At 38.2% G+C, this 23,039-nt stretch overlaps 1 protein-coding gene across 3 annotated transcripts in view; it reads left to right on the top strand.

The window, feature by feature from the left end:
- The window catches only part of LRRC2 (leucine rich repeat containing 2), a 71,705-nt gene that overhangs the window by 24,115 nt on the left and 24,551 nt on the right, over positions 1–23,039 (top strand). For all 3 annotated transcript variants that reach the window (XM_082497464.1, XM_082497463.1, XM_082497462.1), the window contains 2 exons: positions 4,438–4,594; positions 16,203–16,339. In XM_082497464.1, the coding sequence (XP_082353590.1) occupies positions 4,438–4,594; positions 16,203–16,339 (294 nt within the window). The remainder of the gene's footprint in view (positions 1–4,437; positions 4,595–16,202; positions 16,340–23,039) is intronic.

Here is a 23,039-nt window from a genome sequence, read left to right as displayed (position 1 = left end):
CACTGCCTTAATGGAAATCTGAACTGCAGTGCTGTAAGTAGGATTAGTATCAAGCTTTTATGCTCAAAGAACATATACTCAATGAGTCCCTCTGCATGTAAAAGTCCTCCTGTAACTTGGGTACTGGTTTGTCCATGCCTGTCCAGGGTGGACAAACAGCTTCTGGCTATGGACAGTGGTTGATAACTGCAGTGATGAGATGGTTTTACAGAGCCCCACCTGGAAGAGGCTGTGTGACAACACCCTTAAGGTTCAATGGTCCCTGCTTCCTCTTTTACATACTAACCAAATATTTATGAGTCAAATGTTTACATCCCTGAGAGATGCATTTCTGCCAGAAATTTGTATTTCGGAAAGAGAAGGTTTTATAATAAAATTGGATTAGTCTCATAATCCGATGTTGTGAATGAAATCAGAGATATTTTTTTCTTCTTTTTATAAAAAATGGGCAGAACACAATTGTATTGCCCTAGCAGTGAGTGTCCTAAATCCTCTTGTGTTTGCAAAACCCTTGGGACTTGACAGCATGAGAATCATGTACTGTGCCAGAAGTAACTTGATGTTTTTAATGTATGTTTGAGAAAAAAAATTATTTATCTGAGAGTTTTCCAGGCAAACCCACCATTAAAAGAAGCTGTATAAGGACTTTGGACTCTTGAATTGTGTGTTAGAATCAGTTGCCTAGGAGAGAATGATGGAGAGTTGATGAAACACTTAATTGAGATCCTTTGTACGTGTAAACATGTATCTACTGAATTAAATTAGTTCTTCAGAGAAATAGCACTGCTATTAGAGCAGAATGAAAACTGTGGCAAAATAATGCCATGAATATTCATACAAATTTTTCAATGAATTCACTTTAACTCTGTTTTTCCCCTCTGAGTGTTTACTTTCTGCTCCTAACTAATGAATGTTTATTCTCTAGTGGATCAGTGAATTTTAAATGGTTTTCAGAAAATATTCAGGAAAAGCAAATTTTTGAATTTGTAGTATCAATATTGGTAAATGAAAGGTGATGATGTTCACTCAAATACAGATCAGGGCTGTTCTCAGCAGTGCTGCTTTACCTAAACAAAGGATGTGGATACATACCTGATTTAAACAATTATAATGTCAAATGTGCACAAGTAAATGGAAGACCAATGGTCAATTTCCTTGCTCGTAAACCATGGCCTTCTTGCATGTTATTTCGTCACAGAAAAAGGCAGCAAATTAATTACTGCATTTGTATTTATTCTCTCAGTTTTATCATCTAACATGCTGTGTATTTTCACAGAGAACAAAGAGTTTCCATTTGTTTTTCTCAGCTGTTAGTGACAGTGAGGTATTTATTTGCCACAAAGGGTCAAGTAGACTTGCTGCATTGAATGGACAGAGTAAATCTCTCTTGTGCTTGTTAACTTCCAGAGATTTTTTTTTCCCCCCAAAAAGTATAAAATTCCTTACTCAATCAGGTAACACACGTGGCCCTGAGACATACTTGTTTTGGAACTAGCTCCAAACTTTCTTAAAGATGAGGGAGATTTGGATCCAAGGTTTTGGGTTGGCTCATGACAGATAAAAATACAGAGCTGGAAAAGAAACAGAAATGAAACTTCTCAGAGCTTTGATCACACTTTCAGTTCAGGCTCATGTCTAGCAGGTAAATTCTCTCCTAATTAGAAATAGTACAATCAGCAATGGTTGTAGGTTTGATATTTATTTCCTTTCAATACTTTTTCTACCCCCCTCCCAAAATCAAAGGAGTTTGAGGTATTGTTTTGCTGTTAAAGGCAAAAGACTGGCTATCCTCCAAGTGTCAGTCTTCGTGGAGCAATTTATCAGCAGGCTGCCGGCTTTAGTGAGGCAGCAGAAGATTACAAAAGAACACAAGGGAATTGGAGAGTAAAGCAAAAGTAAAGCTTGTGTAAATTCCAGTTCCCACCCCTATCTAGTTTGTAAATGAAGTAAAATATCACATCAATTTAAGTTTCAGCAACACAAATAAATGTATTGTAAGATGGAGCGTGCTAAAAAAAACACATTATAGCAAAGTATTTGTAAATTTACATTTGCAAATTGTAAATACGATTTATACGATATGAAGAAATAATCTCAAGAAAGAAAAGCAAGTCAGGGCAATTGGTAGAAGAATGGAATCTCCTTCCATTCTTTTGAAGTAATGTCTGAATTTATTTCAGTTGCTGTACAAGAATATCTTGGTGCTTTAAACTACCGTTAATAAAGAAGTAAAGATTTAAAAAAAATCTTTTTCACATTAATAATAAATAATAATTTAAAAAATATTTTCTTATTTTTTTCTGAAATTCTGAAGGAGTTTGATCTTAATCTTACAGAGGGCTTTGTGTGCTGCACTGTTTTCAGTGTATCAAGAAGAAGTTTGTGGGACACTCCCTTCAGCCTGGGAGAAGAGCAAGGCTGTTGGTGTCAGAGGGGCGAGCGTTCCCCTTTGTTCCCTGTTTTATCTGCCAGTAAGGAGCTGGAGATGGTCTGTTGTGACAACATGGTGCAGAAAACCAGCACATCAGTGGAAAGACAAAGACAGACCCGGGCTGTGGAGAAATAGAATGGCAAATGGTATCTGTTATCCAGACATATTTTTCTCTCCACTATGATTATTCTGCATCTGCTTTCTCTGTGAATCAGGGCTCTTCCTTGACACATAGGCTTCTATGACACTCCAGCTAAATGCTATTCCCTGTGTGCTGAATTTTCGATTCTGTACAGGTGGGAAAGACAATACTAATTGAATTTTCAGTTGGTATTTATTCTTTTATTTTCCTGCAGAAAAATGTGCAGCACTGAAGGTGGAGGAGTGGAAACGTAGCCCAGAGAGTTGCAGAGATTTCTCATTTCCAGCCTTGAGGCATTTCAGGCATTTTATTTTTTAACTGCCATAAACTGACAAATATAGAAAATTGATCACAATGCAATATACACCTAGTGGGAAAACAAAGCAAGAAATGAAACGATCCATACCAAATACGGAAGGGCAGGTAGCAAGTCAGAACTACATATATAAGCTAAAAATCTGCCTGTGTAAATTTGAAAAGAATTTAAATTAGAGGCAGCAATAACCAAAGAACAGCTTATGATCAAAAGTCCAGTATATCTTTAGTTACTATTGGATTAGATGTTTTAATTTAGCTAGAGTTAAATAGCACTTTTCCTCGTTCAGAGGTTCAGAATTAATAGAAGACAATTAAAATGTGTCACTCTTGTTAATGTCTTGGGGGATTTATGAAATCTAGAAGGAAAAAAAAGGTGTACAATGTCCTCTGTATAAAAAACAGTAATTCCTACAGTGTTATATTCTTCATGTACAGGAAACAAATTTGGAAGTTATAAAGGAATCAAAGGCTGAAATTATTACATCTCTTTTTATGAAGCAAAGTTCGTGATAGCACATCATCCAGATTATTTTTTCCAGATGTTAACAATGCACAGGACAAACTGGTAAATTACGTGATGCTGTAGAAAGTGGAATTTAAAGGACCTGACCCTGAATTTTATGAATTGATTTTTATCTGTTTCAAGTTCAGGGAATTTGGAGACATAATTCAAACAAAGATGTGTGCATCTGAACAGAATACTAGTTAACTAAAGTAATTTTGTAAGAATTAAAGGCTTCAATAACTTTTAGTTTCAGTAACTGTTATACATTGGAGACTGTGGACAAATAGAACAGTCTGAAAATTACTCAGAAGAAAATTTATTTGATGTATATTTGGAACAATACTGGACTTGTTAAAGAAAAAGATTCTGCATGGCTAAAGAAAGAATTAATTGCAACTGTGGACTGATTTAAAAACTAGGTATTTTTATTCTTCCTAAAGAAATTTCGTAAAAATCTTCAAACATTGCTGAAATGACTTAGGAAGTTAAGTCACTTATTTGAAAAAAGACTTTGAAAAGGTGATATGTGTGCATCTGAAATGTTTCTGTTCCTTGGACTGTGTTCCATCTTGGCAAAAAATTTTGAAACATTGGCAGGTATTAAGAATGTAGTCACACTTTTTTTTTTTTTTTGAAACCCTATTTAGATATTGTCCATACACCCACTCTTCTGTTCCATGTTGCACATCTTGATGTGTGAATTAAAGCACTGAAAGGTGTTTTAAAAAAATCCTCCAGGTGGAAAAAGGAGATGATATGGGAGACACCAAACAGGTTGAGTGCTTCAGATAGGTTTCAGTTTTAGAGGAAAATGATTGCATTAACAGTTAAAAAATGAATATGTGGTGACAGACAGCTGTGATGCTCTTCAAATGCAAACAGCTCCTATGAGGCTTTGGCAAACTGCTGTTCTACATCAAGATAATCAAGGCAAAGTGTTGAGGTTTGGCTGTGGAAATTTCCCCCCCTGTATTTAGAAACATGGTAGGATAAAATTCTAACTCGATGCTTTCTATTTACATGTTCTTATTTCATTTATAGGAATTCCCAGATTCTCTGAAAGAACAGATCTATCTGAAAGAATGGCACGTGTACAATACGTTGATACAAACCATCCCAGCCTACATTGCATTATTTCAAGATCTGAGAGTACTGGAGTTGTCAAAAAATCAAATCAACCATCTCCCAGTGGAAATTGGTAGGTTGGTTCAAGATACTCAGCTATTTATACTTACGCTTTTTAACTATATTACAGGGAAATGAACATCCACGGATATTATAATTCATCTGCTGCTAATTGTCTTCTCTCTTGTTTCCAGTGAACAGTCCCCTCTAAATTTTTATAGCTCTCTGGCTGTAATTGTACTTGTTGAATTATACGCAATACCATGTGTCTGGTGTGGCTTAAACATGGGAAAAAACTGACACATTTTTGTTATCTGACTATAAGGCAGTTATTGCTTGTATTCAAGTAGATGGAGAGTTCTTTCTGAGAACAGGTGGTGTTTTATATTCCTTACAAGTTAAGAAAAATAGAAGTATTAGAGGATTGTAAACCTAAACCAAGAAGAATTGAAACATAAGATTGTGGTAAAAAGGAATCAGAAATAGAATGTTGCATAAAATCCATCTTTTGAATTTTATAATGAGTTTAGTAATGATCCCCATTTAATACGGCGGTACATCCAACATCAGGGTTTTTAGAGAAACAAATACTTAATGGTTATGTACTTTGGCCTTTGCTATTTTAAGCTACATAATAATAAGAATTTTAGTGTTTGGCACTCCTGTGTTTTCTGATCTTACAATATAAAAAGCTTGTTTGGAGGACTGTAATCGTTTGAGAGGGATTTACTACTCTTAGAAGGAAGAGTGTTGCTGTAACCACTGGCATCTTTGAAGAAACTGGGTCTGCGATGAGGTACCCATAGTGGCATCCATGCACTCAGGTGTACTAATATCTCACCCTTTGTTTTTAAATACAGTAGCCCTAAGCTTTCCCCATGAGTGGTATTCCTTGTGTACACTAAGGGCTAACAACTTTCAAAGAAAGGTAGAGACTAAAACCTCCACCTCCATAGCTATCATAGGTATAACCTGGAAGAATAAAACCAGGTATAAATAAGAAGAGAGAGAGACAACTAGAAACTTTCCCACTGACATCAAGATAAATTTTATATTTTCAACCTGGCAGCTAAATACACGAACAAATTATAAACAAGAAACTAGTAGGAGATAAAGGATGTAAAATAAACACTAACTGTTTTGTCAGCAACTTGACCGTGGAACTCAGATGGGTCAGTGAGTTTAACGGACAAACACCTTCTACCAGGTGCTGAGGAAGAAAAGGGAAACGACATAGTTCCCTTCCAGAGGCTACCCTAAATCATTAAACGTAAGATTTATAAGGGGTTGCTGCTTAAGAATTCAGACGGGTAAAAGCTAAGGAAGTTTTTTTTTTTCTTTCTTTTTGTAGTACTGTGCATCATTAACAAAAATGGTCACCAAGAAAAAGTGATTATGAATGTTAATCAAGTCTGTTTTCCAAATAAAGGCACAAAACCAGATGATTTTAGCATAACCAATTCTCTGTAGAGGGTAATGTAGATGCCATATTAGATCTTTCTTGGGAAACAAGGAAGAAAGATTCAAACGCTTCTAGTAGCAATCACTGTTCTTTCAATTGCATTTAAATGATGTGATTTCTGTTCATCAGTATCTTTCATGTTATTCTCATTTATTCACTTTCCATCCAATATGCTCATCCCCCTAGTATATACCCAAGGCTTTGCTTTCTTCTTTTCAATGTTTTTGTTGCTGCTTTTTTATGTAAATGGAGAGGACTAGTGAGTATTAGAAAACTCTTTGCTGTAGGTCCTGCCTCAGACACAGTGTTATAGCACTCACCATCCTCCTCTTAACAGTGAACTCTTGTTCAGAATTTTTTTTTTTTTTTCAAGATTCATTAAATGAGAGCAGACAGGACTGTACTAAACACTCATCTGGAGAAATCTGGATTTGAACCTTTCCTTTGAGACACTCCATAACAAAATTAACAAGTTTGATTAGTTGTAGATGTTATTTATACAATAATTCTACATCACAACAGTAATTCTGACCTGTCCAAAGATACAGATTCACCGATGTAGTTAAAAAGAAATAATACAAAAGAGCCACCCCGGGACTGTGCAACTGAGCTATTGAGCACTTTTTTTGCCAAAACTGCCTAATGATTTTCAGTCTTAGTGAATGTCCTGTGTTGATAGACCACCTATTAGTAATGCGATGAAGCTGCCCCTGTTGTTATGGCATAAATTACAGAGACATTTTTGTCTCAATTTGTATAATGCTCTCTTCGTTGACATGTAAGGTGATATGCTTGCAAATGGCTATGCTTTTATCTCATGTAGTATATATGCCTACAGACATAGACACTAATATGTATTGGAAATGTTCATTATTTTAATAAGACATTATTATGAAAGGTCTTGGATATTTTGAAGTTGTATAGCTGCTAAATTGTCACAGGGAAAATAATCGATGTGGGTTTGGTTTTGGAGCTCTGTCTAAGCAAGGAGTGAGGACTGGGTGCTATATCAGAAGGTGAGGTCTCTGGAAAGGTTAAGTACTAAGGTATTCATCACTGTGTGTTCTGTTTATAAACCAGCAGCAAGTAGGTAAACATCACAGCTAAAACATACTTGAGAGTAATGACAGATGGTTGAAGTTGGCAGTGACATGCGTGCTGTTGAGTCTTTAATCTTCAGACAGAATTGAAGCCAAGTTTAGACCAACAAATCATCCGGCAGAAGCTAAACTGGTGAGCCATGTTCGGACTGCTTTTGATTCTCACAAGGGGGCTTTAAAGGTGTGAGAGAACAGGGGATGATAAGAACATTACAGTGAAAAAAAGTATTGCTGTAGTAGCAGTCTCTGGACTAAAATATCTGCAGGAATTCAAGTTCATGTTCCTGTTTTACCTGATTTAGGAGGGAATTCTCTACTCTCAATCAGAGAGAAGGAAGACTTGAATCCATTCTCAGCTATTTCAGATTACACTCAACTATAATTACCTATCCACTTGGACAAGTCAAATTTGGATCAGAAGATAGATGAGAATACTTTTGATTTAATTCTTTTTGTGGAATGGTAAATGCTTTCATAGAAAGCAAGTAAACAAAAATGGAAAAAAAAATGCAAAATGGAGTTGTTTTCTGTCTCGAAGTTGTCAGGTCTGGTTTTCCCAGGACTAACAGAGAAAATCATGAGCAGGGGTGTAGCTAGGGGATTTTCTTTGGCTTCTGGATGAGTCTCTGACTGCATGGCTGCAGTGGAGTCGCTGCATAGCAGTTAGTGCTAGTACATTAGTAATTGCTGTAATTGAAAATATCTGATAGACTGTATTCCCTTATTCCCATAGGAAGTAGTGAACTGCATTTTCATGTGATCCCAAAGCTTTTGTGCTGGGATAGGATAGTGATATCAGGATTTGGTCTTGTCCCACAAATTATTCATAAAACATCTCAAAGAGCTGTTAATAAAATCTTTGTATCTCATTATGTTCTCTCACATTTTTGATATGCAAATATTTAAAAGGAAAAATAACCATGTTTTTGCGACATATTTTAATAAGAAATCACAGGGATTTTTTTTAGTCTTCTCCCTACCTCACAGTATAAAATTTCATTTGTGGGTACCATTAATCCAATTTCCAAGAACTCAGAGGGGAAAACTATAAGTAATACAGTTTTAAATGACTTCTGGATACCTAAAATAGCTTTTTCTATTAATAAGATTCCCAGTGTGCTGATGTGTGAGTTTCCAAGAAGAAAATACATATTCTCAGTTTAAATGCAGTCTAGTTCTGAGGAGTTGCAGACTTATCTCTTCCCCTGCCATTTATTCAGTTTTTAATATTATCTGCCCAACAGCTCAGTCTTGTATACAACTGAGGAAAATTTTGTTTATATTCCTCACTTGAAGGGGAAGCATTAAACACCTCTGTTGCAAGTTGACTGTTTTTAGGAGGGTGCCAGTTGCTTCAAGGCTAGCTGCTCAAATGATGGCTTGCTTGTATTAGAACAGCTGGTAAGTTCCTCAAAATTTAACCCTCGGTTAGTGCATCACAGAAGTACAAAATTGTACTTTTTATTGAACCAACTAGAGAGGAAATAATATTTTTTTATTCATCTGCTTAAGCTATCAAAAATGGGAATATTGTACTAAAACATACTACAAACATACTACTTGAACAAATTTCAACCTTATTGGATCTTGCAAAGGGCAGCACTTTATTAAGCTGAATTTCTTGGAGGGATTTTAAATAGTGTCATTGGGTATTGAGCTCATGCTGTAAACACTGCTGTGGAAATTACTCCTTACAGTAATTATTTTTGCCAAAAGATTCCTGTCTATTGACTTTGTCATATTGCTTTATGTAACTACATTAAATATAACAATGTTAGAACATGCTCCTTCTACACGCAGCAAATTGGTATTAGCAAACTACGGTTTATTCCTCAGTCTTCACTTGGGTCAGAGCGGGAATGTTGGAGGCTGTGCACAGTATTCTGGTTATGATGGAAAAGTTTCATCCAAGAATTAGCTTTTTCACTTTCCAAGGTGATCAAATCGTATTGTTCTTCCCTTCCCAAACAGTTTACTCTGTGTTTGTTTCTGATGCTCAGAAAGTGTTTTCCAGCTGGAGGACTGAGTTTATATTCTTCTTTGCCCTTGGGAGATATACCCTTTTTTGGGGATCAGAGTCCACGTTTCAGCTTATCTGCTCACATGAAAAAAGGAAGTCATATACTTTTCTACAGAATTTCTGACCTACCAAAATATCTTCAGATCAGCTCATTACATTTTTTTTTTCTATTAATTTCCTTTTCAGCCCTTTCAGGAGACCCCCACCCTACATTTTTTTCCCCAAAGGTCTCTCTCTCTACCATTCATCCCACAGGAACTTCTTCATGTTTTTCTACCTCTATTTTGCCACAAGAAATTTTTTTTTTCCCTTACATTGTACTAATATTCTTCTGACCACAGACCAAGATCCCGAGCTTTATCTTTTTTATTTATTATTTGTAGCAGTCACTTGCAATTTCTCTCAGCATGTTTAAGTTTTTTTTAATTTAACACATGAAAGCTGGTTAAAGAATGAAATTTTACAAGCCCAGGGTCAATCTTTTACTGTGCTACAGCTTTTATAAGCCCTAATGGCAAAAAAAGGTTTTGCAACTTTGTTATGCAAAAGGAGTTTGGGAAGTCTTCATCCCTACTTTGGGTGAATGCTTTGAGGAGAAGTAAAAAAATAATAAATATTGGTGTTTTCACTGTTACCTGTAAGTTTGAACATCAATATCTCCTTTCAGATAAAGGGAATGTCACTGATTCGGCATAGAAGACTGGAAACAGGAGACTATTTGTCTTGGCCTGTAGGAAGCTGCTATCAGATCATTGCAGATTGATGCAAAAATTCTCTTTTTACATTTTACATTTTACTCCGGTTTGTACAATTGGATCTGCATTTGCATTGAATGGGATCCTTAGGTAATAAAGGCTCTGTGTAACCTCATTTCTATTTTGTCTTTGACACCTTGTTAGGAACACTAATGTAGTCTTGTCTAAATGGTGAAGTTGCATTACCATTATTACTATGCTGCATTGCCCATCAGAAATGATAGAGTTTAATTACTGATTTAATTTTTTTAAAATAATGAATTAAAAATTTAAACGAGGAATAAACGCTATCTTAGGCAACAACTAAGGCGTTACAGCTCCCACTTAAAAATAAAATATTCTTAATTGTGAAACTGCCAGGGAAGCCATGGATTTCATTATTGCTTTTACTGCCTCTCCTTGGAAAACACAGAGATTTTAGCTGTTTAACTCCCTAATTTACATTTTTTATAGAAGTTAAAATTCAGTGCCATTAAACATAGTTAACAACAGAGTTGTAACAGCAACGATTTTATTATTACTACTTTTAATTGAGAAGTTGTGCTTGAGTATTATTTGAATGTATAGGTGGCAGGTGTGGCAGTGAAATCCTGCTCTACATTTGTGCAGCTGTGAAGGGGCTGTCACCTCCTCTGTCCCATCCTAAGGCTGACTCAATGGCAGTACTGCATGCACATTAAGCCTGGTGGCAGCTGGGACTCATTGCTCACCAATTTTGCACTCATTCAGCCGAGATACTTGGATTTGAAACTCTTGAATTGTTATGAATGTTGTCTTATGGTTGTATATTTGTGGTCTTTCTCTGGCAAAACATCCTAAGCGGCCTTGTTAAAAGCTTTAGGGGAGAAAGAGAGTGACGGTCTTACTCCTTTTGTCTAAGAAAGGAAAAGATCTCCATCTGTAACCTGGATTGCCATTCAGGAAACTCACATAACCTAATTCTATCCCTCTGTTGATTGTTGCTTGTAAGAATTTTAAAGGATATTTTAGAGGAAGGAGTAAATAGAGATGTGGATCTGAATGGAAACTAGGTTGAAATTAAAAATTTATAAAGGAAAACCAAGTTGTGCCCAACTCATTAGACTTCTGTCTTTCTTTTGAGAAGATGATTGAGCTTCAAGTAGTAGATCTTGTCTATCTGGCATTCCAGAAAGTATTTATACAGTGAACTATGGAAAATGAATGTTTGAATCTAAAAAATGAACTTCCATGCAGCAATGATAAAAATGAACAAAGGACTTGTTAAAACAGGTAACAAGGCACTCATTTAGAAAGAGAAGCTATTGGTCAGGAGGAAGATCACTTCTGGAGCTTCTCAAGGATCAGTCTTGAGTTTATTTCTTAATTATTTTGAGGAGCTGGGCTACTGAAATTTTGTGCTCACACAATTTGGGTGTTATTGTCACAACACAAACGAGGAAATATGAAAAGCTGCATGAGCAGGTGGTGGGCTTCTAAAAAAACAGAGAGATTAAATTCAGCATTGCAAAGTTCAAGGTCATGTACTCAGGAGTAATTTGTGCAGCAAGTCATGATCTCATTAAACTCAAATAATTAAAGAAATGAAATTCCTAATCTAACAGTCAAGGAAGGGGAATCCAGTATGATACATACATAAAGTTGTGGACACCCAGATTCAAGAAAAGTTATTTCAGATGGAAACAGAAAGTCCATTAGGACCATTCGGGAAGGGGATTTTTTATTTTGTGGGAGAAAAGTAGAAGAAATGGATTATTCAGGCCAATAAAGTAAATTATGATATGCCTGCTATTTATGAAAACATCAGAGAAGTAAACACCAGGAAAGGAAAAGAGCTATTTAAAGGTAATATTGGCAAAAAAATTAAAGGTAATAAAACTTCTATGAACAAATTCAGACTGGCAATTCGAAGACTATTCCAGATCATGAAAGAATGAAACTCTGTAACTTTGTCTTTCCATAAGAGCCGTACATGTAAAAAAAGAAGCTACTTTTAAGGAGGATTGTGATATATAAAAAAAAAAGGGATTATGTGAAGTGTTGGTGTAAAGGTTTTATCCAGGAGGTCCTGGTGAGTTCTGTGTATGTCTTATGGTCCTAGAGGGAGGGTTAATGCTTGACTACTGCTCAGCTGTTCAGTGGTATAACAATCCACCGAAGAGCACAGATGTGAAAAAATAGCCATTACACAGAATTCCAAGGGATTGGTCCCCGCAGGCAGATCTCAGTGAACTGTATGCTACTCATCTGTGTTGTCCTGAGTTTGTTATCAGAATTAAATTCAGTTGTGAGACTCATGGCTTTTTCCAGTAATTTTCATAATCTTAGCCACAGCAATTACTGGCAATTGACTGTAGGTTCTGTAGTGCACTTCTGTCAGATTAGAGAGACATTATACATGACAAGAAAAAATGTGGTGCATCTTCTATTTGCTTGCTTTCTTACACCTGCAAGCTGGGACAAACCACGTTGTGAACATTGACTTACATGTTAGCGACTGTGAAAGGGGAAAAAAGTTTGAAAAGCCATGGTTTCAGAAGACAGGAAATTCAGAAAGGAAAGCTGTGCTTGTCTCCATCCCTCTGCCCAGAAAGGCTGTTAAATTTTTATGATGTTTTCTTTGTAAGCAATTCTGCTCTGTGTCTCCTGGTTATCCACCAGAGATACACCATCTGAGCAGCATTAGACAAGAGGGTGACTAGGATGTTGATGACACTATGTGTCTTGTCTTTAGCTACTAATGGAACTGAGAGGTAGAAAATTCAGTGGCTGAAAAGTTAGCAAATGCATCTGTTGTGGCTTAACACTTAAAGGCAGCTAAACCTCACAGATCTTGCTCAGCACCCCGCAGCTGCCTGTTCAGTCTCCCACAGCAGGATGGGGAGAGAATTGGAAGGGTAAAAGTGAGAAAACTCATGCATCAGCATGAAGACAGTTTAATAAGTGAAGAAAAACAAACAAGCAAACAAACAAACAAGTGATGCAAAAGCAATCACTCACCACCAGCTGACCAGTGCCCAGCCAGTCCCTGAGCAATGGTCACCTTGGAGACGTCTCCAATTGCTCCCCACCTCCAGCTTTTATTGCTGAATGTGACATTATATGCTATAGGATATGCCTTTGGTCAATTCAGGTCCAGTGTCTTAGCCCTGTCCCCTCCCAGCCTTTTGCCGACCCCTGGCTGACTCACTGGGGCGGCAGAGCAAGAAACAAGAGAAGGCCTTCATGCTGTGTAAGCACTGTTCAGCAATAGCAAAAACACTGGTGTGTTACCACCACTGTTTGGCCACAAATCCAATACAGAGCGTCATACAGGCTGCTGTGAAGAAAATTAACTCCGTTCCAGACAGACCCAGTACAATATCCCATTGCTAAAAGAAAAGACAATACATTCCAGTGCTAATGAGTAAGTAGCTCCTTTTTCCATTTCAATGGGATTTGCTGTCCTCCACTGAGGGATTAATTGCATGAGGAATTAATTTGTGGTTCTCTTATTCTCTATTTTATTTTAGGGCATTTCTGTTTCAGTGATTATTTTGTTTCAGTGAAGTGGTAAATTGATGTTTATGTACCTTAGCATGTGATGTAATACCTTCATTTTTGTACGTTGTGGTACTAAACTTGGTGAGGCTTCATCATGGATAGGCTAAATTTTTATTACTTTTATGTGCTTAAAAATCCAGAAATAAGGTGATTCACGCATTTACCCTGTTAAGCTGCTTCTATTACTCTCTTGCACCATCCCCAATGACCCTTGTGGGACAGTAATGTACTGCCAAAACAATGCCTGTTGTAGTCTTACAGAAAATTTTGCTTCTGATATTTGAACTAAAACAACCCTTCACGGTGAATAGGAAAGACAAGGTTACCTTCTTAAAAGGACAGATGAATTTTGAAATACCACCTGAGTTTCTGTTTCTAGCAGAGATAAAACTGGGAGGAAGCTCAGTGGAAACTTGTATATTTTTCTCTGTTGCAACGTGTAGAGATTAATATAATGGAGTTCTTACCACATGTGGCTTGTCTGCCACCTGTGAGAAAGATTTGGGTGGTCCAGCCATCATTTTGAAGACAATGTTGTGTCCAAGAGAGACTCTGGGGTATATGTAAAAAGTTGTGAGATTTGGTGGCTGCTAGTGTTGGTCATCAAACTGCATGCCTTGGTCTCTGACAACAGCAATTTCTCAGGGAAAAAATGTGGGGCTTTCAATTCTCTATGTTTCATCTCTGCCCTTTTCTCTGGAAGCACCATGTGGCCTCTGGTAAGGATTTCCACACGTTGCAAAAGGTGAGCAGCTCTAAAGCAGCTTTTGCTTTGGAGGGAGTTTAGCTAAGTGTTGGTGCTTTAAGGATAAGCTCACTATTATCACACTGTTTGGAGCACTTGAGATGTACTGTACAGAGATTCTCTCGAGTGTCACCCAAATCCCATGAAACACCAGATTCATTTTAAAATTTTGATTATAAATAGAAGTCTGATATAATATAAAGTTGTGAATCTCATGTGTGTCTTGTCTTGGTTTGCCAATGAAAACCTGTTGACACAAGATGCTGTTCTCTCCTGATATCCAACTGCTGAATTGTGTTTAAGTTTCGTACTGCAGCTCTTCCTTGTGAATGTTGTATTCTGTCACTGTTTAGAGAATAATATCACAGGAATATCACTGATTAGAGGGGAATATTGTAGATGATACCAAACTGAGTGGTGTGTTTGATACAGTTGAGGGAAGGGATGCCATCCAGGGGGACCTTGACAGGCTTGAGGAGAGGGCCCATGTGAACCTCGTGAAAGTCAAAAAGGCCAAGTGCAAGGCCCTGCACCTGGGTTGGGGCAATTTCCAATATCAATACAGACTAGGGTATCAATGGATTGAGAGAAGCCCCACAGGGAAGGCCTTGGGTGTACTGCTGGATGAGAAAATTGGTATGAGCTGGGAACGTGCAATTGCAGCCCAAAAAGCCAACTGTATCCTGGGCTGCATCAAAAGAAGCATGTCCAGCAGGATGAAGGAAATGATTGTCCCCTTATATTCCATGCTTGTGAGACTCCCACTGGAATACTGCAACCAGCTCCGGGGTCCCCAGTACAAGAAAGACATGGACCTGTTAGAGTGAGTTCAGAGGAGGGCCACTGAAAATGATCAGAGGGCTGGAACTTCTCTCCTATAAGGAAAGGCTGAGAGAGTTGGAGTTGTTCAGCCTGGAGAAGAGAAGGCTCTGGGGAGACATTATTGCAGCTTTTCAATATATGAAGAGGGCTTATGAGAAAGATAAAGATGTTTTACCAGAGCCTGTAGTGATAGGACAAGGGGCAGTGGTTTTAAACTGAAAGAGGATAGAATTAGATTGGACATAAGGAATTTTTTTTTTTTATAATGAGGGTGGTAAGACACTGGAACAGGTTTCCTAGAGAAGTTGTGTATGCCTCATTATGGGAAGTGTTCAAAGTCAGGTTGGATGGGGGTTAGTATTCGATGATCTTTGAAGGTCCCTTCCATCTGAAACCATTTTGTGATTCTGTGATTCTGTGATCATCCATGTTACACAACAGCACAGATGTCCATAGAATGTTCTTATTTTGTTATTTATATATTTAAGGATCCCTTTGCTAACACATCAGCTACTTGATACATTCAAATTCCTTACTACCTTCCCCTTTGACTCGGTCACAGTATGATTTGCGTTTCTTCAGTATAAGACATTTTGCATTTTAATAACGTTTCTAAACCTGTTTTTAAGATAAGATTATGTAATACAAATTGAAGAAAATGAACGCAGAATGTGACTAAACATAGCCTGGAATATTATAAGGGCCTTAAAATTAAACCGACGAGCATGATAAATTGCAATAAAGAAAATAATGAAACAAATGCACACGTCCATTACCTTTTATAATCAGAAGTATGCAATGCTGGATACCAAAGACAGAATTCTTGATGTAGTGAGTTTACTAGGAGTGATTGTTCCCAATGAACAGTTTCTAGTATAAAATATAAGATGCTTTTCAGTTAGCAGGCAAGTCTTCTGAAGTGGCCAAACCAAAACCCAATTTCTCTAGTTTCAGCTGAGGTCAATATGTATCTCATCCCTGGTAGAATCAAGATCTTTGCCAGTCTTTTCTGCCTTCTTTCAAACTCTTACCAAAACCATTGATGATTAAGGGAAGTCTATATGAGTGCAACACAGCACTATTGCACCCACACAATGTTAGTGACCACTGCAGAAAATATTAGAAAATATTAGTCTCTTACTCATCAATACATTTAGGAGTTTTCTTTTTGCTAAACTGAGTATGCCTTTTATTTTTACTTTCTCCTTTTTTTTTTTTTTTTTATGCACTGATTTTAATTATCTTTCCCTCACAGGCTGCTTAAAAAACCTCAAAGTGCTCAATGTGAGTTTCAATAATTTGAAGTCAATCCCTCCAGAATTGGGAAATTGTGAGAATCTGGAAAAACTAGATTTGTCTGGAAATATGGAAATAACAGAGCTCCCATTTGAAGTAAGATAACAAACTATATTTTTTGTTTGGCTTATAAGGTTTCTTATCACAGTCTTAAAACCTTTTTTTAACAGATTAAATCACATTCTTTGCAGTTTTTAGCAATAATGTTTTAGTCGTAATATCACTGGAAATGCCTTAGCAGCAGTTAAACTGGACCAAGCTTCTTTGTTTTGGTTTCCAAGTGACCAAATTCTGCTTGTATTTATTCTGATATATGAAGGAGGACATGATCCCAAAGGGAATTTGGCCAGTGGTGATAAGGACAAGGCTGCAAATAGCTATTTTCTGTGAAAGTGAAGTGCATCTTGACAGTGAAATTCACATACTAACCTTCATTTGTTCCCAGTGTCTGTTTTCCCTAAAAAAGAGTATGGAGAGTTCTACAAACAACACTGCATGTGCTATGAGCGTAAATATCTGTCTGAAAGGGATATTAACATGTGAGGCATGGTATGAATGTATAATAAAGACTGAGAAAAGGACTCCCAGGCAGGAACCAACATTGTTTCTTGTGTTGGATGCATAGCTGCTCTCTGCCACAGCTGCTCTGAGACTTATTGTTCATGGAGAAATAAAACCATTGGCCAGTATCTAACCACAGTTTCAGATGTTGTCTGTATTTTTCAGGTTCTTAATATCCTGATTCCTGGAGGATGAGTCAGGGGAGCTTTAGAGAGATGTGTCAGGCTCTTCTTTACTGATTCCTACTTTTTCTCTAAACATCTGTTACTGGTGATTTACAGGCAATGTTGGAGTGGATTACACTTATGTGAGATCTGGTTTGGCCATGCTTATGTTCTGTTCTGAGGAAAAGCAAACAGTAATTAACTTTCCCCTCTGACTTTTCACTGTAAGGTAGTTTATCTGAAAAAAATTGTTAAAAAATGATGTGAAGGAAGCAGAAACAAATTGCGAACATAAGCTTCATGTCATAAATGGGCACTGCGTAGACGTGCTAGCAACAGCACGAACACTGCGGGTCTCCTTCCTTCTTCCTCTCCTCCTCCTTCAGATAGCAAAGATAGGGGTGTCATGGTTTAGGCATAAAAAGACAAAGAATAAATGAAATTTGCAACACATTTGGCAGGTTAGACCAAGTTGACTGCATTAAGGTCCAACAAAGCTGTTTAAAGGCATGATACACGATTTTGTCTAAGAACGACATGATGCAAGCTGTCTGTTCTAATCTCTGAGCAAGCTGGAATTCAAACTATTTGGGCAATTTATCACAGCTCTGGTGGAGCACTGCTCGGCCCCATGTTGGGCGCCAATTAATCTGTCGTGGTTTAGGCCAAAATCCACTACTGGGGACCTGAGGGACCCCAGACGGGACCGACAGACGCTCCCCTCTACTCCTCTTCAAAGAGAGAGGCAGAGGAGGAAAAAGAGACTTATGAGTTTAGAAGGAACTAATGAACTTTAATGAAATATTAATAATAAAATAAAAAGAAATAATGAAATATATACCAAACCATATCAAGCTCCCGAGATGACAATCACGTCACCGGCTGGCACTGGGGCAGTCCCAGGCTGGACTCAGTGACGGATGGGAACTGGATTCCGGATCTGGATTCCGGATTGGGATCACAGGCAGACGAACAGAGTCCTCCTCAGACATCGGCCATTGAAGGAAGAGCCAGTGACCCTTTGATCCCTCAGCTTTTATACTGAGCATGAGGCAGATGGGATGGAATACCCTGTTGGTCAGTTTTGGGTCACCTGTCCTGTCCGCTTCTCCCTGCAGGTGGGACCCCACTATGCTTTTCCGCTTCCGACCCTCCAACGTGGCAAATAACAAAGTTGGTTGGCCTTGGGTGTTACAGCGATAAGTATAAGCAAGAGCCTCTCTGCATCCCATGCCTGGGCATCAGCTATAAACATTGGTCTTATCATTCTGAGAGGTTGAACACTGTCTGCACAATATGCAGTTAATTTCAGTTGTTAGAAGAGGCCCAGCTAAGAAGTGAAGTTACTGAACAAAATTGGTTCTGTTTTACCTCAAACCAGGACAAGGGGATAAACCAGTTAAAACTTAGCTGGTAAAAAGGAAACATATGGAATCAGAAAAACATATATCCTGAACAGGCAAAGGAATGAAATATAAGCATCTCCGAAAAGTAGAGTATATTCAAACCTGTCGACTAGAGCGGTGGCTTTAGCCCCAATCATTGGTATGTTAAAATCAATGAGTATTTTCCCAGTTGCTTCTAAATGACTTGTAGTGCAAAGTCTTACCTGTATCTGTGCATTATGGGTAGCCTTTGCATGTAAACCTAACTGTGCATATAAGTCTTTGCAGGGCTGAGAAACACCGAGACAACTTTCTCTATGAAAGCTTAAAAAGGTTGTTCCCTTCTGGCAGTCTCCTATTCAGCAGAATCAAAAGCCACTAAAACTCAGTGTAGGCTACTGGGTAATGGTTCACGTACAATTTATTGAAAAAATTCAGGGGCGTGCAAATGACCATTATATAACAGCAAAAACTGGAAGGAACGTCATGTCAGTATGGTGTAAAAGGTCAAGAAGAAAAAAATTGGCATTGTCTATTGTGTTTCATTGTTTCTCTGGAGGCTGGCACTTAATTTATAGTTGCAATGACCTGGGAGGTAAGCTACATAAAGTCTTCTGATTTAGTTTATAAAGTCAGTTTCCAAGAATCAACATTTCAAGGGCAGCTTTAGAAGCCAAACATACAATTAAAGGAACACTTTTGTCAAATGATTTAAAATACTGCAAAGCGTTTGGCCTTCGGTGTACTCAACATGGCTGATGTTATTCAGAGCAATTGCATCAGTATCCTTGCCAATGTAATAGGGTGTCTGATGTTTGATTCTCAGATGGGCAAAAGGTGGTAGTCACTGGCAGGTAACTATTTAATGAATTAAAATATTAAATCAGTCTGAACAGTCTTAACAGGGAAAACGAAAAGACACTGTCAAGTGTTGTGGTGGGCTAAACTTGGCTAATAGCCAAACGCCCACCCAGCTGCTCCTCCCCCTCCTCAGCATAACATCTGGAGAAAATAGGATAAGAAAGCTCATGGGTTGAGATAAAAGATGGGGAGATTGTTTACCATTTACTATTGTGGGCAAAACAGATTGTACTTGGGGAAGATTAATTTAATATTTGACAATATATATTTGGGTAGTGAGAAAGAAAGACTTTTAAACGCCATCTTTTCTCCCCCTTCTCCCAAGGTCAACTTCACTTCTTCACTCCAGATTCCTCTCCCAGCCCTGAGTGGTGCAGGGAGGCAGGGGGAGTTACAGCCAGTACACAGTGGTTTCTAGCTGCTTCTCCTTCCTCATCACATTTTTCCTTTGCTATAGTGTGGGGTCTCCGTAGGCTGCACTTTCTTCAGGAATATATGCCTGTAGCAGCCTGGGCTTTCACAAGCTGCCATGTGGAGATCTTTTCCACCATGGAGCACCTTCCTCTCCTCCTGCTTGGACCTTGGTGTTCTGTCTGCTCTTCCACACTCTTTTTATTCTTTCCCCCTTCCTCTAGCATTTTTTTTCCTTTCTTAAATAAATCTTTAGAGTGACATCACACACTTGGCTGAGGGGCTCAGCTGTGTCCTGTGGTGGGTCCATTGGACCCAGCTGGAACTGTGTCCAGCAAGGGGCAGCCCCGTATCTCTTCCCTCAGAGGCTGCCCTGCAGCCCCCATGCTGCTAGCACCTTGCCATGGACACCCAATGCAAGTGTTTATGAACCCAAGTTAGACAGATTAAATCAATTGTTACCTAATACAATGGTTGTTAACATCTATTAATCCAGTAAAATGCTCATAAGTGTTGATCATCATTCTCTCCTGTGTTGAGTACTAGGAACTGAAGAGTGTAAGTGAACAAGTACATGCAACTCTCTTTTGGTAGATGAAGGGGGTTCCCTTTACAACATTAGGAAAAAAGAGAAAACTTGGCAATCAATACACAAAATAAGGTAGAAAATTGCTAAAAATGTTGAAAATTGAAATCTTGTGGATTTTCATTTTCTGTGAATAGATTCAATATCTGATAGTGATACATACACCATTTTCAGTGTGTGGGGAAAAAAATCCCCACCCCAAACCATAGCATTCTGCTTGGCCTAATGCAAACTGTTTCATGGAGTGGCTATATCAGCCTAGTAGGAATATGTGTGTCCAGTACTGGGACTTTTGTCAATATTTCCATTTAGGTCTGCTCTGGAGCCATGCCTTGAGTGTCATGTCTTGTGCCATAATGTCAGGAGGCAAGCACACTGCTCACTTGTCTTTTCATTTCTTCTAGAAAGCTCTTCCCTGAAAAGGCCACTTCCAGCACTCTGTAAGTCATCTCACTGAATCTTAAAATGGGGTAATCTGATGCTCCATTAAAAAAACCTGAGGGTGTGTGCTCTCATCTTTTACTTTCTCAAGGCTTAGGATTTCATATAATTCCCTACTATGTCTAAGGAAGAACAATCTGGTTTAATGTCTACTTTTCAAATTATTTTTCTCTCTTCTACTGTTGGATGTCTAACATTTTTAGATCTTAAAAAGTTCCATTTAACTTCAATATTAGACTAGTATTAGTTGCAAAGGACCCTTCGGCAGAAAATGTTTATGGATCTGCAGTTGAATTCAAATCTGTTTTTGCCATATTTATAAATTAAGAATGCCTTTCTCTGGAAATGAGTGAAAATATAAATTAAAATAAAATGTAAATGTTAGAAAAGGCAACCTATGTGGCATTACATTTATGCAGCGAGTTTGTATCAGATACTTCTAGACCTCAGTAACCAGGCTCAACAGGGGAAGGTGCACTATGAAGTTTAGGGCACAGTCTTCCCTGAGATGACACATAGCTGATAAGACTCCTCTGTGGGGGTGAATTTGTTTCTCTGGCTAAGATGCTCAGGAGATGCATGCCCTGTATGTTATCCTGTCCCTCTCCTAGCATAGCGGTTTTATACTACGTACCATACACTGTAGCTGCAGAGAGAAGTGGAGAGATGGATGGATCAGTTTCTAAATTTCTTGTACCTTCTGTGTGTGATGATGCTGAAATTAGTATGATGCTGGTATTTGTAATTTATACAAATACATTTGTATAAAATACATTTTATTTGTATTTTATATATGTATTTTATGATGCTGGTATTTGTATTTTAACTCTTGAATAGTATTCCTGTTGTTATTTTCATACACGTTATGCAATTAATGTGTTTTTGTAGGAATAAAAATGGTATTATAAATAATGTGTTTTCTGATATAGTTTGTAGAAAGACTGCTCTGACCTTATTTTGAGGTGTGCTTCCTTCAGAAAGTATTGCTTTTTACTGTTAGATACTGAATCACTCAGTTAATGTTTCCTGTGCATGGCAGAATACCTGCTTTGTGCTGATATATCAGAGATAGCTTTGCCGTTCTTCTTCCATACTATAAAATTCTGCTAATAATGCTGCATCAGCCAAGAGTATCTATAGATGTGACCTAAAGGAAATTTAATGAGAAGAGAGTGAAGATGAAGCAATTCTTATTTCCTCCACCTCTACCATTCTGTGACACATGTTGTCAGTCACAGGACAGGCAAGTCACTCCACACTACCAGCAGCAAGACAGAAATACTTACAGATAGATGTTCTGATATTGAAAATAAATTAAAATGGGGCTTTGTAAAGTTATTCTGCTTTGAACAGTGTTCAATACCACATCTGAGCAGTCTGAGCAAGCGATCTGAAATGTTTTCTGTATCCTTTGTGAGGTCTGGGTAGTGTAAACTGAAGGAATGAGACAGAGACTGTTACAGCATAGGAATGCTTTGTCAAAGGAAGAGCATATGTATGTATGGCTGCATTTCCGTGTCAATCCTGTATAAACTGATCTTTGATGTTCAGAGAAATGGCAAGGTTATGCTTTCTGGCTGTTTTAGTACACTGTGTTTTCAACAGATCAAATAAAATCTTGTTTTTTATTTCTGATGCATAGAAGGTTTCAGCTAAGTCCTGATGTAAGCAACAACAGACTTGGGGAGCTTTCAAAATCATAGAATAGTTTTGGTTGGAAAGGACCTTTAAACATCATCTAGTCCAACCACCCCTGCAATGAGCAGGGACGTCTTCAACTGGATCAGTTTGCTCAAACCCCCCATCCAACCCGACCTTGAATGTTTCCATCTACAACCTCTCCGGGCAACCTGTTCCAGTGTTTCACCACCCTCATGATAAAACATTTCTCCTTTATATCTAGCTTGAATCTACCCTTTTTTACTTTAAGACCATTGACCCTTGTCCCATCAATACATACCCTACTAAAATGTATGCCCCCATCTTCCTTATAAGGTCCCTTTAAGTAGGCCCAAATAAGGTCTCCCTGAAGCCTTCTTTTCTCCGGGCTGAGCATCCTTAACTCTGTCAGCCTGTTCTCATAGGAGAGGTGCTCCAGCCCTCTGATCATCTTTGTGGCCCTCCTCTGGACCACTCCAACATGTCCATGTTTTTCCTCTGCTGCGGGCTCCAGAGCTGGATGCAGTACTCCATGCCAGGATACAGTTGGCTTTCTGGTCTACGAGCGTATATTGTTGGCTCATGTCCAGTTTTTCCACCAGTACCCTCAAGTCCTTCTTGGCAGAGCATCTCTCAATCCCTTCATCCCCTAGCCTGTATTGATACTCGGGGTTGCCCTGGCCCAGGGGCAGGACCTTGCATTTGGCCTTGTTGAACCTCATGAGGTT

Source organism: Vanellus vanellus, assembly GCF_965231255.1.
Source record: "Vanellus vanellus genome assembly, chromosome: Z".
Taxonomy (NCBI): Eukaryota; Metazoa; Chordata; class Aves; order Charadriiformes; family Charadriidae; genus Vanellus; species Vanellus vanellus.
Note: the sequence above shows the minus strand (reverse complement) of the source record. Positions and strands in the feature narration are given on the sequence as shown.